The 20,217-nt window shown below is 25.5% G+C and overlaps 1 protein-coding gene across 9 annotated transcripts in view; it reads right to left on the reverse strand.

Moving 5' to 3' along the window:
- LOC129614341 (cAMP-specific 3',5'-cyclic phosphodiesterase) overlaps positions 1-20,217 on the reverse strand; it is a 113,793-nt gene that overhangs the window by 14,963 nt on the left and 78,613 nt on the right. For 3 of the 9 annotated variants that reach the window (XM_055528907.1, XM_055528905.1, XM_055528903.1), the window contains exon 2: positions 16,126-17,110. The exons of 4 other annotated variants lie outside the window; for them this stretch is intronic. In XM_055528907.1, the coding sequence (XP_055384882.1) occupies positions 16,126-16,943 (818 nt within the window). In that variant the 5' untranslated portion in view covers positions 16,944-17,110. Of the gene's footprint in view, positions 1-3,885; positions 4,230-16,125; positions 17,111-20,217 lie in introns of those variants that run through there. 2 more of the 9 variants (XM_055528904.1, XM_055528912.1) reach the window with 2 other exon arrangements.

Raw genomic sequence — 20,217 nt, forward strand, 5'->3', positions numbered from 1 at the left:
TATTTCTTTATCTTTTATTATTTTTTTTTCATTATTTTCATGAGTATTAATATTTTCGATTTTGAATTTTCTTTTCTTATTTCCACAACCAAAAATTTAATGTTTAATGTTTTTCACGACATCATTAAAACCGAACCATTTTCTTTTCTGTTTTTTTTTTTGTCTTGTTTTTTTTTATACTTTTTTATTAATGTTTTGAAATTTCATATTATTGTATGTGAAATATTTTTATGCATACTTATATACTTATATTTATTATATATTTTTCAAATATAAAAACTGAGAAAACAACATAAGAATACAAAAAATTAATACAAAAAAAAACAAAAGGAAAATTCTATTTTTTTTTGATTAGTATATATAGAACAAACTGGGCAAGACGCCAGTTTTCTGTAACATCCAAACTATAATATTATTATTTACTTATAAAAACTCTGATGTCATACTAAAAGCAATGAAAAAAAAAATTTCCCACAAGTTTAAAAAAAAAATTTTTTAAGAGAAACTTTGAATCATAACAGAAGAAATTTATTTAAGAAAAACATATTTTATTTTGAGTACATACATATATACACACATATATATAATAGGTACTCATGTATATACATGTGCTGTATAGTAAAAATTATGTAAACTTTTATTATATATGTATGTATGTATGTATGGACGAACACATTTAAACGGACTTTTTACACTTGCCAATAATTTATTTAGTTTGTTTGCTTTTTTGTTTTTTCTTTCATTTTCTTTTTGTTTTTTTTAATATTAGAATTTCATACTTCTGGCTAAATTTTTTATTATTATTCTTATTTTTTTATTATTTATTTTTATTTTCTACTTTATTTTTATTATTATTTTGTTGAAAATCATTTATGAATAAATGACAAAAAAAAAACCATACGTTGTACAAACATTTTTGAAATAAAAATTATTTTATCAAAAAAAAAAAAACAGAAAAGCAAAAATATATAAGATAAACAAAGTATAATTCTTAATTAACTCTCTATATATACAAATGTATGTATGTATATGCATAATATAATTTAAATGTGTGTAAATATAAATTTAATAAAAATGCATAAGCTCAAAAACAGAAACAAAAACACGATAATGAAAAAAGCTTTATTTTGTACTCAGCATTAAGAATAATAAAAAAAAAAAAAAAAAAATTTTATAAAAAAAAGAGCGGATAAAGCCGAATTATAACGAGTTTAACGAGAAATAATTTTAAGGGAGAACAATTTTTTTTGTATTACATACATGTATATACATATTATAAAGCTTATAATATTCATTTAGTTTTTTTGTTTTGTTTTTTGTTTTTAATTTTGATTGATTTAATTTTGTTGTACACTACAATTTATATTGAATGGTACATTGTACACAGTGTACAAACATACAATTGAAATGTAAGAATTATGGTCATTACAAATTGTGGTCGGTGAATGTTTTTGTACGGCAGCTACTAAACGTTGCTAGCTCAAGTCATTAAAAATAGCATTATCATAACCTACAAATAGTAAATACGATAAAAAAATTATTTATTTTCCTTTTTGCTTTTATTCGCGAAGTTTGTCCTTCAGAGTTTTCATATGAAAGTTTTGGCCGATTATAATACTAAAAATTCATGTTCGCCAAAAGTGTTATTCGCTTCGTCGATCATTATAAGGGTACAACATTTTTATAAATTATTTTAAATTTAAAATTTAATAATTTTTTTGCATACTTCTAGGGTTAACATTTTTAAAGTGAATTAAATTTCATATTTAGTTTTGCGCTGTCAGTACCATCTTTGATTGAATTTGAAATTTAAATTAATTTTATTAATTAACTAATTTAAAACTTAATCTTTGAGAATGGGAAATATTCCACCTTAAATTAACAAGAATGAATAAAAATCAAATTTTGTTTGAGGATTTTCTAGATTACATAATATAAAACAAAGTTGGCACTTAAAATTTTTTACCATATATATGTAGTAAAACTGATACCAATATTTTTTTTATGAAAATAACAAAAACTCAATTGTACAAAATGTAATATTGCAATACTGTTGCAGCACATTTTTATGTTTAAGAATGCGAATTTGATTAGCATCAATATACCAAAAATGTTTCAAATTCAATTCATTTTTATGTAGAGCATTTATATACATCCAATAATGAATATTTTGACAAAATTTATACATATGTATTAGTAAATATATTAGTAGACGAATTTAAAAAAATTTTTATAGAGCTTTTTTAAAATGCAACAGCTTTATCCCCACTTATTCTTTTATAAAGATTGAAAAAAGACGTGCCTTTTTTTTAGAGAGAGAGAGAAAAAATGGAGAGATAGAGAGAGAAGGAGAAGTGTTGAACTGTTGCATTGTTAAGAAGTCTCTATTGTCCGATAGTTATACAAAAATAAAATAAATAAACACTTATGATACCTATGTACATGTATGTATGTATGTTCCAACATATTTTCCACAAGTTTAAGATAGGGGTGTGTATTGTAATATTTTTGATGTTATTTTCATTTTTTTTTTTAATAAAAACAAAATTTAAAACTAATATTATTAAATAAAAGAAGTTACTAAGAATTGGTTTATATACGAATTATTTATATAACAAATTTATGTAATGGCAAATAATAATAAGTTGTAAAAAATCAAAACTTAGGGATAGTAAATTGTTATGATCGAAATTGAAATTTCTAATTCGTACACTGATAACATATAAACAACAATAAAGCCCAGGCTTCTGTATTAAAAAAAGTCATTGTCATTATTTAAATAAATTTGGAATTGTCAAACTTATATATTTTGACATTCGCATATTATTGGCAACATAAAGACACCTAAAATTTATCAACAATATGGAAAACGGTATTTTGCCTGAGTGAACGCATTATTTACCAAAACACTAATTTGATGCACGTATAAATACATACTCTATTTTTATATATATTTTAATCGTGTTGCCGCATTGACTCGAATGGAAAATTTTAATTCCTTTGATTCTATTATAGACTAGTTTTTTTCAGTTTAAAAAAATTATCTCACGTCATTTTAGAATTTTTTTCAAATATCACTATAATAACTGTATATGTAATATTTAAAAGTGGTTTTTACCAAAACAGCATCATTATAATTAATTATAAGCCATTTTTTGACAACAAATTAAATTCAATTTAAAAAAAAAATGCTTTCAGATATAAAATCAACTTACTTTAATGAAAATCAATTCAAACTGTCAATTAAACTTCCCTAAGTAACTTTCAATTCGTATTGAATAGTTCGTACAAAGCCTAGTAATAAAGATAACAAATTTCTTACGTATACACAAATATTTGTATGTACGAGTATATATTAAAACTATAAATTTATATGTAAGATTAATTATAATCTTAAATATAATCTCAGGGATTAGAGTAAACAAGCCTTTATTTCTTTAGGTACACAATCATAATAAAAAAAATTTTGTAAATAACTACTTTTGAATAAAATAAATATTGTTATCAATCTAATTAAAATATTTTAAACTTTTCCAAAGTATGATTAATGTGACGTCATAATACATATTTGTTTATATTTCGTGCATACAATATAAATTGAATCATATTGCATACTTTTAGGTGAACATAAGTAAAAATAATTTAAGCCTGCGCAGTTTGAAGGAGGATTCAATATATTTTAGTGGCGAAATATAATAAACAATTTGAAGTTTTTAATCAAGAGTGACTTAAAATTTATCTTATGCTGCAATTACGTTAAATCATAGTGCAATAACGTGTCAATTTTATTAATTAGAAAATTCAATTAATTCAAACAAAAATTATTGTGAACACCTGCTATAAAATTATTGCATTAATTCACATTCGATTAATTATTTGCCTTACCTATTAATATAGGGGTGTTTTCTAGTAAGTAAAAAATTTACTTTCATCTCCTTTTATTCGTTTTTGATTTCTCAATTTTTTTGAGTTCGACAGTTTTATATTTTTATATTTAATTTTAAAGCTTTTTAAGAAAATTTACACCAAGTGTCTCAAAATTCAAAAATTTTAATCACCACACTTTTTTTTTCATTTTTATTTTGAATAATTTTTTTCTTCTTTTTTTTTGCTTTCAATTTTGCCACTATCTTGAAAATCTCATATATAGAAATTTTTGCGCACCACGGTTTATTGATTACATGTTGTACTACAAACTAGAGATTAGAATAAACAGTAGACGTACAAAACCGAAAATTATGTCAAGATCAATTTTTATTAAACAAAAAGTAAAAATTTTTTTTTATTAAATATTTTTTTCTATTTCGTTTTTTTTTATTTTTGATTTAATTGCTAAAAATTGATACATATGTTAGTGTATATATGTGGTCGAAAATCATTTACTATGTATGTTGACAAAATATAACACATAAAGCTTACTAACCAGCTAAAATTATCTGTAGTTAAGTTATTAATCATTATCTAATCTATTAAACGAACAAAGGTGTAGTTTATATTTTTTTGTTATTTCTCTTCATGTGTTTCTTAAACGACCCTATGACATATATTAAGTGGTGTATTGTGATAGAATTAAATTTTATATTTTGAATATTCGATGGATGAGAAATTGAATTACCGGTATGGAATAGTGATAACAAAATGTTTGTCGTTCTAAAAATGTCTTTGTTGTTCATATCAGTGGATGATCTAAGATGTCTAAGAATAATGTGTTGGAATATTCTCGCCAAGAACAAGTACAAACAATGTGAGCGAATGCGGACCAAAATCCAATAAACGTGGCTATAAAAGTAAGAAAGTGGAGATGGCTGGGACATACGTTACAGAAATTGTATAATACTATAACCAGACACGTATTAGATTGGAACCCACAGTGAAAAAGAAAAGTAGGCAGACCTCGTAACATGTTGGCACGAATCAAGTTTAAAGAAACCGGATCAAACCGAAAATGCTAGTTAGAAATAAAGTGCTTAGTCCAAAATTTAATGTGATTCAGAGAATTTGTTGAAGCCCTATGTTTCCAGCGAGCATTAATAAAGGAGAAAAAAAATATTTTTATTATTAATAAATGGAATGAATTCTTTGATTTTTTAAGTACATTGAGCTACTGAGAAAACAACAGGTTTTTCATACCTTAGTTAGACCGTAGACTATATGGTGTTCGTGTAAGATGTTGAAAAATTTTTCAGGTATTTTCAATAGCAATTCTGATTTTTAAATAAATATAAATAAAATATAAGTTCCATATTCCCGTATGACACTTTTTTTGCTATATGCTAAACAATAAGATTTACACATTTTGTGACTCTCATTCGAAAAACAGGCAGTGATGCAATCGATCAATCATATGTATGCTGGTCACATCAAAAAATTTTTTTCTTTCATAAATAGCTTCTTTTCATATTTGTTTTTTTTATAGGGTATTTTCATAAATTAAATTAAATTCGAAAATATAAAACAATTTAAACAGTCAACTTGGTAGGTATGTAGGTAGGTTCGAGTATGTCGTAATAAAAAATGAAATTATATTTAATTTATTTTCAAGGGTAAGAAAAAATTTACTCATATTTTGTTTTGAAATAATTTGTAAAATTTGCGGTAGTATTTGTAAAGATAACATAAATAAATATTATAAGAACGCCACGCAAGACGCTCAATTATAATTTTACGAAATTTGAAAAAAAATGTATATACTCACATATACATACGCACATACCAAAATTTTACTATAAAAAATAAAGGTACATCATACTGTACATTTATAGTATGTCAAAATATTTATTAATAATCCGCTTAAAATAAAAATCCGCTTATTTTTTGATAGCAGAAAATTATCATTGACGAAATTTCTACTTTAAAAGTACAAGGAAATGTTCGGAACATTCAGTTAAATATTTTATAACGGAATTATTAAAATGTCATTTGTAGAGCAAAATGTCATATGGTTTTTTTTTTTTTCTTTATTTTTGATTATTCTATAATAATTTTACGGAAACAGAAATGATTTCGTAATAAGAACTATCATACTGTTTTGCTGATGGTTTTAAAGAGAAGATAATTTACCTTAATTTGCGCCTCTATGTTATTATATATATAATAGTATACAAACATTTTGTCTACAGTATGTCTATTTTGTTTAGATTTACATACTCTCATACATACATATATACAAACATACATAGATAATAGATTTATAAAATGAGCAACAAATTTATCAGAATAAATTAAACAATTTTTTTATTTTTCTTTAAAATATTTTTCTCTATCTTGAAATCTCTCTTTTATCTCTAAGCTCTTTTATGCATAAAACCTCCTTAATATAAATCAAATGTAATTGCATTTGTTTTTGTTTTCTCGATATCGACTTTTCGTTTCATACCAATGTACACGTATAAAAATGTACATTATGTATATATATACGTTATAATTCTTACGGGAAAATCTAACTTTTTCTCTCTTTCCTGGTGGCTGACTCTCTTAGAATTTTTGATTAGGAATTTAAGAGAATTTTTGAAAATTTCCCAAAAAATAAAATGTTTTGGTAATTTTTTTTTATTTTGCGTATATAATGTGCACATATAAATCTGCAAAAATGTATATGTACACAAGTATGTGTATATACATTTAAAAATAAGCTCATTGAAAGCTTTTTTGAAAATTTCTTTAATCAAAAGGAAAACGCACTGTACACAATTTGAAAGCTTAAGTTTTTTGTATTAAAAAGTTTTGTTTTTTGTTATGTTTTGTCAAACGGACATGAAAACTTTTTGGCAGTTTTTTAATCTTACCATTATCTTTGGTGAAATAGTTTTTAATTACCATTTATGCGAAGTAATATAAGAATTTTAACTAGCAGTAGATTACCATCAAAGAATTTTTTTAGAAATTTTTAATATAGATTTAATAAACTTTGAACTTAAATAAGATTTTAAGGTTATCCGACTGGTCTGTATGTAAGACATTCAACCCCATTAATTGAAAATTAAAAAATGGTATTTTGATTTTTTTTTTTCTTCTATCTATCCGAGTGAAAAATTCTTAACAAACTTAACATTACATAACAGTGTATGAAACTCTTGCGTAACATTAATGCGAAATATATCACTTTTTCTTTGTATGTACCCATGTATGTATAAAAAAGGTTAAGAAAAAGAAAATTATATAATAAAAAGAAAAGAAAAACAGAAAATAATTGCAGTAATAACCAACGTTCTCCGTTTTTTTAATAATTTTGTTTTTTTTTGTACTTTTAAATGTTATTAATTCGGTTTAATGTTTAATAACCAGACATAAGTACATGATTGCAAATGTAGTGAAGGTAATAATAGTACTAACAAGAATTTTAGATTTTTATGGCATATAAGGTATACAGGGTATATAATGTATAAATGCAAAAATAAAGGACGCATATATTGAGTTTCTATACAGAATTTTCTCTGTACTTTGGTTTATAAAATTTTATGATAACTATTGAAGTAGTGGCAGGGCACTAAATACTAGCATGCAAGTACATACATAAGATATAAATATTTTTGTATAGCTACCCTCCGTTATTAACTATAAGACAATTTTTCTTCTTATTTGAATGAATCTTTTATAAATTCTGAAATTATTTTTTTAGCTCTAAGTTTTAAAAGTTTGTTTGAATATAATTTAGCATACCTACATAGTTCTATCATACTCGTATAATTAAATTGTTCGAAATTGATCGATTGTCCTTAATTTTATTTTATGTACAGTAAAATTTTCCCAAAAATATTATAGGAGATAAGAGAATAGATTTATCATGTACATTTTCCACTTAAATAAATTTAGAAAAAATTTATTTGGAAAATAATTTTTAATAGAAACTAGTTCGATGTCTATTATGTGACGTTTTGCTTTAGATACGTGAATATAGAATGAAATAGACATCTGACAGTCAATTAAATTTTTTTTTCTGCTTGAAATGTTATTGTACTGCTTTCTATCAAATTTAACTGGAATGGGGAAAATCAGGAATGTGTGACATTAGTTGAAATCAATGTGAAATATTATAAGTAGTTTGGATTTAGTATAATAGTAATTTGATTGTTTATTTAAATTAAATTTTTCAGATATGTATTTATGCGATTATTTTTAGGTTCAGTAAAAAATAACACTAAGTTTGCAGGTTAAAATATTGGAAAGTTTTTGGATTCCACATTTTTTTTTTGTGATTTTAACTAGACTTAAAGCTCAAGATCAATATATTTTGATTTGTTCTAAGATTTGTATTGGGCTTTAAATACAAAAGTGGATAATATCAAGTTAAAAACTTTAAAACTAATAAAAACTTGAATTTGACATTGACATTGACACTACAAATAATAGAATAAATTCGATAATATTAGCGATTCCATGAATAATTGAGAACAATTGAAAATTTTTCTGTGATTCGGAAAATTTTAGTGGTAATGATAACTTAATGGGGTATTCCCCTTAGCGTCTTTCTACTTTGTCATTAGTTTGGGTGTGAATTTAACGCTGCTGGAAGCTTTTTGCATTTGTCAATTCGTATTTTTTAACGTCATTTAATACGAACTAGATTCATGTTTTTGTAGGAAATGACGGTTTATGAAGAAATGTTAGTAATAGGAAACTAAGTTTTTATTTTACCAAATTTTTTTTATTAAATAATAATATTGTTGCTTGATATCAAATGCTTGATCTACATAAATCATCGTAAAAGTATAAAATATTGCGACCAATAGTTAGTACGCCTACTGGGAGAAGTTATTCAATCAACACTCTGAAATCTACTTAAATCCTTATCGATATTCAATTATTATTGGAACAATAGAAAATAATTATTGACAATATTCACAATTATTTTATATAACTATTAAATGCCCATACAATTTATTCAATTCGTTGAATCTTGAAGGATCAGAGACATTTTAAAGACATTTTTATTCCAGATTTTTCCGAAATACATATACAAAATTATGTATGTGCACTGATACGTAATGGTATATTAATCAAAATTCTCTAAAAAAAAAAAAAAACTTAATTGATATTCAAGGTAGCTTTGCTTTCAATTGCAGTGTTATACAACCTCCCTAGAGTACAGGCTGTTTAATGTATGGTTTAACATTATTTCGTGTTTTTACAAGTTGTACAAGTATGTACTCGATACCTGTACTCGCATATTATGATCTACTCATATATCAAAAAAAAATTCTTGCATATAAATCGTTTTGGTACATTTACATATGCTTTGAGCTTAATTTAGTTCAAGTATTCAAGATATATATACATGGTTTGTGTATGTATGTGTAATGTGTATATGTGCCAACTACCATTTAATTTAGACATATAGTGTATTAAATGTTTTATGAGCTGACAAATGTTCGATTTACATATCCTTTTGTGTTAAATTTGCTTTTATGGGTTTATTAACATAAATTTTGTTTTCTTCTTTGGGAATATTTTTTTATTTTTCTTCTCCACTTTTTTTTAGGAATTGTGCATATAGTATATTGTTAATATGTGCATATGTACATGAGTAAATTTAGAAAGTATAGAAATGCAAAAGGTGAGAAAATTTATATCCGGATGTATAAAGATTTGTAAGTATGTCATCATATATATGTAAGTACTTATTTATAAATTATACGAGTAGGCATGCTTATGATCTCTACATTGAATCATTAATAAATAATGTTATATTTGTTAAAATGTTCAACAAATTAATAAAATATTCAATAAATTGATGGTAATCTTAATGTAGACCGATTATTAGTTGAGAAGAAGAAAATTTATGTCCGAATATTGTTAAATTTTTTGGATTTCGAGAAATTTGTGAATTTTATTAGGAACATAAGTTCATGTAAAATAATGTTTGCGATCCTATTCAGCCAATAACAATCAAATTTGAGTAATTGAATGTTATTTTTGTAAATAATGAGTGAAACTCTTCTAAAAATTTTGGAAATTTTTTTTAGGACAGGTTAGCAGCAGTTTAAATTTACGGGCTTAAATGTTACAACGAACAAGCCACAAGGTTAAGTAGAATAGCTATTACAGGAGTTTCATGTTAAAATAGTATGTGAGTGGAACGAGAGTGCGTGTAACAAAATTTTGCAAATGATGTCTGTTTGTGTTTGCGTCGTGTTGTCAGTTTAAAATTAATGAAATATCTTTGGCTAACAATGTGATAATGGCCTTTAAGAGATAATTGACAGGGTTACTAACTTGGAAAGTAACTGAGTCACAGCGGAGCTTTTACAAAGGTTAAAAAGCAAACTGGTTGATATCACTGAAAAGTGAACAACGTTTTCAGCGATATATGCTGCGTTTTTATATGCGTATGCAGCGTTTTCAACACCCTCTGTAAAGGTAATCGAAATATATCTAAGGTTCTATGATTGACCATTCGCCAATTATTCAATGGAAAAATGTCAAACATGCAAACGTTCGGTAGGTTTTTAAATGCATAACTTCTGTTGCTTGAAAGAATACTGTCCCCATTTAATCAATAGCCACATTGGAAACAATTTTGTTTTCATTTTGTATGCCCTGTGGCCATATAAATGGTTTATTAACTTTGTTATGGAGTCTGTAATCACTTGAAGGAGTTGTCTGCCGTATGGACTTGCATATATATTCTTGCTCAGGGGTAAAATTCCACGTTGATTTAGATATGTCCGTCCGTCCGGTCGCAAGATAACTTGAAAACAAACAAAGCAAACAAGACACTAACTTTTTCAAATTACTTCTTTTCAGCCAAAGATTGTAATTGATACAAAGGCTCAGTTCTTATTATAATCATAACTCAATTAATTTACAATTGGCAGTGCGGTGATTTTAACTAAATAAGTTTCTGTTGGTTATTAGTTTTTTTTACCATAAGTTAAAAGTTTTAAGTTTAACGAACTTATTAAGTTTAAAAGGCTGCAATCATAAAATTTAGTTACTTACTGAAAGCTTTTTTACTTTACTACTTTATAAAACATGGAATTGTTAACATACCTGAAAAGAAAGAAAAAATGTAGGTCAATAATTTAATTTATTTACAGTTAATCTTGTATAAATGAAAACAAACGAAACAGATAAAATAAATAAAATTCTTTTGTATTTTTCTATTTGGAGAAGCCCACAAATTTTTGATTTTGTCGTCTATGGAATGTAATTTTAGCTTTAATCTAACAATTTCAATATTGGAAGTTTAACTCTTTGTTAATTATAGTCTTATTTCACATTAGTTAATACATGCTTCTCATATCTTAGTCTATTTATAGGCGAGTATGCAAAATAAAAATAAAAGATAAGGCAGCAAGAGTCATCACATCATTTTAATGAAAAAGAATTGCTTGATAGATTTAATTAGAGAGACTTAATTAAAAATTAAAACATAAGTGAAAATTCAATGAATTCAAGTGTCAAAATTTATAACTACAAATTGCTTTAATACATATAAAAATTGCCATTTTACCAATTAATCCAAATCGATTGCACCCGAAAAAATTTTGGGCGAAAATAAAAATTTAAAAAAAATATCTTTCATAGAAATCTTTACCGATTTTCTCCTAAAACAAAATCTTTACATATTCTTGAAATCTATCTTTAAATTTCTAAAAATACAAAAACACACGCCACAATTTGCTTTATCACACCAGTGCTCTTACAATAATGTTAAAGTCACGTCAAGGTCTGTGAATTTTTTTTTATTTTATGGCTTATCAAGTAAAATTTGCAAGTAGTTAATTTGTATTGTGCCACACCACTCTATACCACTGTGTTTAACAGTTTACGGAAAATTCATAGCTGTAGGTCTTCAATAGCCAATGGTAGAAAAAATGGTAGTACGTATTAAATAATTGTTTTAGTTAAAATTCAATAATAAAATAAAATGAAATCGTTTATTTTAGATTATGAAATTTTAAACAAAGAGAGAATTATTTGTTAAGTATAATTTCACTCATTCCGACATATTTGGTAAATAATATGAATGGAAATTAAATCTGAACAAATAAAAATATTGAAAAAAAAAATTAATTCTGGGTATTAAAAATAATTCGTTTCGCATTTAAGTTATAAAGAAGAAATGAAACACCAATGAGAGTTCGTGGAATTAGCGAATTTTATTATTCAGATCTTAGAACAATAAAATTTTAATGAAATTAAAAAGTTTGGAACACAATTTAAATGTCGTAGTACAAAGACGAGGGGTGACGCGTGAAATGGTTTGTAACTTTGATATTTTTTTATCTATAACCGTCCACAAATTTGTTTGAAATCATTAAATCTATGTGAAATGGACTTCAAATTAAAATCTGGAAAGAGCTGAAAATTAAGATCTAGAAAGAATATCTTTTAGCGGCAGCAATTTTGTTTTTGACTTCAAATAGTTAAAATTCATTTCCTAAAAAATTCCCATTTTTTATAAGAATGTTTTCTTTGGTTTCTAGTCTGGAAGTTAAAGGTACAGAAGCCTATTTAACCGGAAAGTGAATTACATCGTTTACTAGTTCAGCAAAAGTGCACAAGGGGACCGAAATAGCGATAGACCTTTGCAATATCTCATTAACATTGGCTTAATTGCATTTCTACAACCAGGAAACGTGCGTTTAAGTTGAAGATTCAATATTTGAAATTTCCAGCGATGCCAATACTTGCCTTATCATATTGCAATGCATTCAGTAAAAATTGGAATTTTTTGTAGAAATAATTTAACATTGCGGAAATTAATGTTTTTTTTAGAAAATGGGACTCATTTACCTCATTTAAGTTTTGATTTTTTTTAAATTTCCACTTCAAAAAAATCTTGTCTGATTTTATTTAGATTGTTGTCAGATATGAAAATTATGAAATTCTTCAATTATTTTTTAATAAGTTCTTAGGGATACTCTTTTTATCGATTTTCATGTTTTAAAATATTCTATACAAATGGGAACTTGTTGGTTGAATAGAAATGAGAAGTGTAGATGGAGTCTAGGTGAAAGAGCAACAATTTCATTGACCTTGTGTTTCTTGAACAGTTCACAAGTAAATAAAGAATCAAATATTATTGTGAAAGAATTTTTCCTTAGGGTGCGTATTTTTCTTTTTTCGAAATTTTAATATTGTATTTAGTTTAAGATTTTATTTCTTTTGTTTAATTTATCTTTCTTGTGTTTTCATTTTGCCATTTGATTATTTGCTTTTATTTTCCATTTTATTTTTCAATCAATTTCCGAGTCTTTTGAAAAATGAATTTTTTGAACAAAGATCTTAGATTAAGGCAAACATTAAAAAGAAAAAAATTTTCCAGTTTTTTTTCATTAAAAATTTTCTTTTTATAAAACAATTTTTGGTTCCAGAACAGAATATTGAGATTTTTGGATATATTATTTAATAGATAAGTGAATAATGTAGATGTGGTGCGATTTATATTTAATTTGCTTTTTACCTGTATAAACACATGAGACAAAATAATTATAGTGCAGGACTTCCTAAAAATATTTCTAATAAAATTTAAGTTTTCCAATAAGCACACTACAGTAGCTCAGATTTTATATTTTTATACAAAACAAATTTAATTGTAGGATTACGTTAAACAAATTCAGTTAAAGGTTCACGTTGGGTTCTCAAAATTTTATTATTACATTATTTTTCACCTAATTTCTGTTTCTAATGTGTGCCAGCCAAAATTTCGGACAAGATTCATATTGATTTTAACAGAAACAAATTTTGCAAACAAATACTCAGAATTGTCGTTTTAGAGGCGTCATGAACAAATATCCCAATTTCGTTCTTGACCATCTTATGAAAACCATCAACAACAAAAATCGCATATTTAAGACGTATTCGGCAATTAACCCTAGTGTGAGTACAAGCCCATAGTTCTGTCTGCTGTATCAACCAATTTAATTTGTGTTTTAAAATTCAAGCTACCCAGTTTTAATTTTTCAATGTAGAATTACATATGTACTTCCTTTTTTCAAAAGACCCTATAAAAATTACGTAAATTAGTCAAGTGTAAAAATTATTTGGGTACTTTTACTTTTATTTTCTATTTGTTTTTTTATTGCTTTGTTTTTCCAATTTTTGACTGTTTTCTTGAAATTCTAGAGAAAATTCAAATGTGTTAGTATGATACATAAAGTTTAAACAAATAAAAATAATTATATTTGTTAAACATTAAAAATTGTATTTCAAACATTGTTCAATGGATGTTCTTTAATTTGATTAAAATTTAATAAAAAATTTGATGTAAAAGTGACAGTAGATGTTATTGAAGGAAAAAACCAGGAGTACTGTCCAATTCTTATCAATCAAAATTCGTGTCAAAGTTTAATGAAGCGTAATGACACTTGTTCACTTTATGACCATTAAAATTATATGTGTGTTTTGTTAATAAATGTTAGCCTCCTAGTGAAGATATGTATATGTAGGTGTTTTTGTGCTGTTTTTGGGCTCACTTCACTTGTGATTTAACATTTCTCGAATATTTCCTGTAGAGCTCCATGAACTCACTGATTTTTGTTTATTTTCAACCGATGCCTTTAAGGTCAATGTTGTTTGCGTTATAGTGCTTTAAAAAACAGCTCATAATTGAAAGTTCAGAGTGCACTTCTCCAAAAACAGTAGCGGTTACCATGCTCGATATCATTTTTGGATAATTAAGCTATGTACAATTGAAAATTAAATTTCTTGTTTTATTTATAACAAATTCTATAGTGCTTAACAGGAACACCTATTACGGAAAAAAGGAAAAATAATAATTAAGATGACTCCCTTACGATTTGAAATTTCTCCTCACAAATCATAAGTATCTGCTTTAGAAAAAAATGTTCAACAAAATATTATTGTTTTCGTGTAGAGCATTTTTTATTTGTTTGATTTCAAAGCAATCAAATTATTTTTAAAGTTACCCTATAACTTTCTATGTAAATAATAAACTTTCTTATTCCAAATACACGTAGATATACATTTGTTATAGGTTTGCTTATAAGTATAGAACAATGTTTCCTATGGAAAATGTAAATATTCATAACAAGGAAACAAATATGCTTTGATAGATATTTTTAACGGAGTCTTTAAGGAGCTTCACAGATATACAATAGCAAAATATACCTATAGTAAATATTACACGCCTTTTAAACAGCAGCCTTCCACCAGAATTCCAAAGTTCCTTTAACCAAACTTTGACAAATTTGTGCTGGTTCTAATTAACACTGGAAAATACGATGTGGGCAATAGATAAAACAATAAATTCATAGTTTTCTTTTGAATTTGAACTTAATAACAAAGAGATTTTTTCTTTATATACGCTTTACTATGAATATTAATGTAGTTTGTATATTCTTAATTCTAAAAAATTTTCATTTTTATTTAGAAACCATTATAATTAGAAAATATCTGACAGCACTATCTATCGTCAAAACATATAACAATTTTTAAAAAGGATGGCACATTATTTCCGCTTTTCCATTATTAATAAATATCATTTTACGATAAAGTAAATTTACTACATAGTTATACAATTGTTTAAATATAGAAAGTCAGTACTTTTTTTTGTAATGAAAGAATAATATAAAATCTTTTAATTCAAGTGGGATATTATTCATCAATGAATCTCCTGCTGTGCTTAAATGGATACATTTAATAATGTCACACAGAGTTTCATGAAAAGATTTTACATTGAAATTGGTTAAATATGCATATATGTAGGTACTTCTGACAATACTGGAATTCAACAACTGTGAAAAATATTTATAGTGGCTTTTTAATATGAGGAAAACCATTAGGAGTTGAATTGCTACTATTGAAAAAATTTTTATTCATAAGTATATGCAAGGGAAATAAAATACAAGTATACGTATAATACAAATAAAAATTTTAGAAAAAGAGCAATCCCATGGTACACCATATTCATCTAAAAGTTTTAATAAAATTTCTTATTCATTTTAAATTCTCAATTACACATGGTTCCATGACGTGTAAATAACAGCAGAGGATAAAAGTCAACAAAAAAAAATTATAGAAGAACATTTTGCATATAGAGATGGTAAATAAGCATTTTACTTTTTTTTTTTTGTAGCATGACATTGTATAAATAATAAAATGTCAATATTTCTTTCAGCATTAAAAGTTTTTCAGAATTTTAATTTTAAATAAACTTACCTAAATGGATCAACATCTTCTTGAAAATTTAAACGCGGTGATAATGGTGAACGAGTATATTTTTTTAAAGCATCATGTAATCCGGCTGGTGCATGTACAGGACTTAATATAGTTAATCTTCGATTTGGTGGCGCTAATAATCCACCAGATAAAGTCAAATGTGTTCGTATTGCTGTAGAAGATTGTTTTGATTCAATAGTTTCTGCTGATTTCGATATAAGAATAGATGATTGTTGATGTCCTAATTTACTTTGTGTCATATCCATATTTGGATCAGGTTCTTCAATTTGTGTTGAAGCACTACGAATACATCCTTGTGGTTTAGTACCAATTGATGCAGTCGCTTCTGAATGCGCTGATGTAGAACGAACAAATTGACGTACATGTTTTTGGTGGGCAGTTAAAAATGTGCTCCCAGTTCCATGTTCTGGTTGCTGTAGGAAACTTTGAAACTTTGATTTCGTTGTATTTGATTTTTGACTATTGGTCATTGTTATAACAGATGTACTTGAACTTGCTTTCACTTGACGTGATAAGCTTGATGATACTGTACTTGTACTTGTAACATGTTGTTGATGTTGTTGTTGTTGTTGAAACGTTTGTTGTTGACATTGTTGTTGATGTTCGAATTTAGTGGATGAACTAGATTGTAAACTTTTACTTCTATGATCTTGTAAAAATATTTTGGTCGTAGAAACTAATTTTTCTGCAGGATTTTCCGTTATTTTATTGCCATCTTCTGTTTCCTCTTCATCTGGATCAACTTCACTCTCTGTTGTAACAATATATTGTGGTGTTGTTGTTTCATCCATAGACATTTTTTACAATTTTTATATTACAATTTACAGATTTTTTAAAGTTATATTATAGACACGTTTTAGTTTTTTAAAATTAATATTGCTGATATGTACGAGTATTTTAATAGTTTTAAAGTGTAAAAATATTCAAGTTTTTAAATTTTATTTATAAAAATATCCGATTTTCACTTTAAAAGGAAAAAAGAAATGCCTTTGATATTTCACTTTGCTCTTACAAAAAAAAAATGTTTTTTTCAAATGTTTTGTTTTTATTAAATCAATAAGCTTTGCGTGATTGCTTTTGTTGTGGTTTTTAGTGTAAAATTGTGGGTGTAACTCTTAGAGTATTGTAAAAAAAAAATCAAATATTGTAAAACGCATAGCATACTGTCCGATATTTCGTCACGTAAATCAGTGCATTAAAACCAAAAGTTCATAAATAAAACAAATAAAACACCTAGTTATGTATAACAAAAATCAGGCTACATATTTCACCATAAACATACATATATACAAATTATATAACCAAAACGAAATGGTTTAAATACTTTCGAAAACTAATACGCCATAAATTCGCCATGAAGTTTTATGGACAAAAATCGATTGCTTTGCATTCGGACTCCACATCGGCAATAAGTATAGATACTTAATTAGAAAAAATATAGTTAAAATATAATTCGATGACTTTCCAATAACATTAAGAGACGAAGAGTCGAAAACTTTAGTTCACCAAAGCATAATACAGTGACGCTTTGATTTTATCGTTTTTTTTTCATAATTTTTCTTTTTAATACTTTTTAATATGATTAATTTTTGTTATATACCGTGAAATGTGACTCATAAATTTTTTATTTAAATAAATCGTATTTTTTTCGAGGCACACTTCACCATTCGGACGCGCATAAATAGAATAAATTAATAAAAATTTCTGGTTGCGTTTTATTTGGCGTGGCAACAAGATCAAAAATTTCGAAAATAATTAATATCGCCTGAATAATAAGTTAAGTGTTTTATTGTCTAACCAGACTTAAGTAAACAAATTAATATTTTGTTAAACCACAAACCCGTTATTCAAATAATTTTTTCCAAATTTATAAATTTCTCAAAACTTTCGAAATTTTAAAAGATTTTCAACTACTCACTCTAATTTATGTCACATACGTTTTGGCAAATACTTGCTTGTCTGTCATTTAAGTGCTGTCATTAGATGACATTTCCGTATACGCATTTTATAATAATAAATTTTTATTTTCAATTCAACCAGATTTTGTTTGAGTACTGATACATTTATTCAATGTACGTATGTACATTTATTATTTATGTGTTAGTGTGGCATATATATTTTATTTAAATATTTAAATATTAAATAATTCATATAGCTAAATAAAAATAAAAAATTATCAATAAATAATAAATAAAACGGTTTATTTTTTTAAAACGATACAAAATGCTAATGACAGCTTAAATTTTTGTACAAAATAAAGAGAGGAAATTTTTTTTCTCAAACATTGTCGCTAAATTAGAATGTAAACAGTTACTTTGTTAAAAATAGCGTGCCAAGTATTTGCGTTTTTATTTTCCTTTTTTCTTGTTATTTTTGTTTTTCTTTATTTTTATTGTGAATTAGGATTATTTTCTTAATGTATTTTTTGAATATTTTTATGATTTTCAAAATTTCTCATTGTTCAATTTGTTTTTTTTTTTATTATTTTTTTAATAATAAATAGAACAAATAGATTTTATTTTCGCGAAAAAAATTTAATAACACATTTAAAATATTTCTTTTTTATTTATTTTTTTCGCTTTTTTTATTTTAAATCAAAAAAAAATTTTGCGCATTGTATTTACCTACTATTTGGTTTTTTAAAAAAAATTGATAAAAAGTGCTTATTAATTCCACTCTCTCCGTCCGTCTGTCTGCTCATCTTTCTGTCCGTGTGTCTCTTTACAAAACTGCTACATAATCTTTAAAATCGAAAGCTGAAATCTTATACAAAAATAAATCTTTACTAGCAATTTATTTCTGATTTATTTAAGAAAATTTTTATCTCCTTTCCTCCAAAAATTATAGTCCCTCAAGGTTCTAAAAATGCCTTTTCTTTAACTATTTATGATAACGAAACTACAAATAGTTTTTAAATTTAGCAAAAGCAGCAAAATAGTGATTGGCTTCTTCTACTGCGGTGCAGCGTAATTGAACTTTAAAAAATAAAATAGGCGCTTAAAATTAACCGTTATTTAAGATCCTTGTTTTTAAAACTTTGATACCGTTTTTCTTCCAGAGAATAAGAAGTAGGAGTCTGACATTTAAACAACCTTTTTAATACTAACAAATGATTTATTTTGAATTAAAATTTATTTCCACTTTTATCGTCTCTCAAGTTATGGCAATTTCTATAAATGCAGAAAGGTAACGGTAAATGTCATACCATCAAAAAATTAACTCACGTAGTTATCCCTCTCGTAGTTATTCACCAATACGTTAACATGTTACTAGCTTTTTTTTTTCTCATCCTTAAAGTATGCAATCATTTGAAATATTTCCATAAATGAATGAAAGTAATTTAAATAATGTAGTAGATTGTTTTTAAAAGCAGTAGTTTTAGTTGTTGAAAAGTGCTACTTTACAAACCATATTGGTTTAACCCAACTTCATTTAAATATAACCCTATGGTTGTTTGGGAATTTTCTCTATTTAATTGTGAAATTTAAGAATAAATTTTTCATATGATTTTGTGAACGTAGCAAAATTTTTATTGTAGATTGTAATAAAAAAGACATTGATCCTACGATAACCTTAATAATATTTTTAAGTACCAAAATATGTAGGTAAGTTGTATTTGATATATATATATATACATATATAATGGGTACGTGATATGCCAATTTTTTTTCATTCATAGAATTTATGAGCGACTTATACAATTTAGTATTTCGTGTCATCAAAAACATTGTAAATTAAAATAAATTTGATGTCTAATTAAATTAGGTAAAAACTAGGAATTTTAAAGCAAAAAACTAGTTTTTTGTAGAAGGAGCGAGTTATTATCGTTTTGGAAAAATATTTGGTATTATTTTTGTATTTAACTATGGGTGTAGGTAATATGCGGTTTGCCGCATCACACACACATATTTTAATAATTAATGGATATACAAGAATTTAAAAGAATGCTGCTTTAAGATCTTAAAGTATATATGCATATTAATATTATTTTCTGCGATTTAATTATCCGAAATACGCCTTTTTAATTATTTATTAATTAATCATTTATTCCGGAAGTTTTCTTTTATTTTT

Source organism: Condylostylus longicornis, unplaced genomic scaffold (genome assembly GCF_029603195.1).
Source record: "Condylostylus longicornis isolate FDR11 unplaced genomic scaffold, ASM2960319v2 ptg000107l, whole genome shotgun sequence".
Classification (NCBI taxonomy): Eukaryota; Metazoa; Arthropoda; class Insecta; order Diptera; family Dolichopodidae; genus Condylostylus; species Condylostylus longicornis.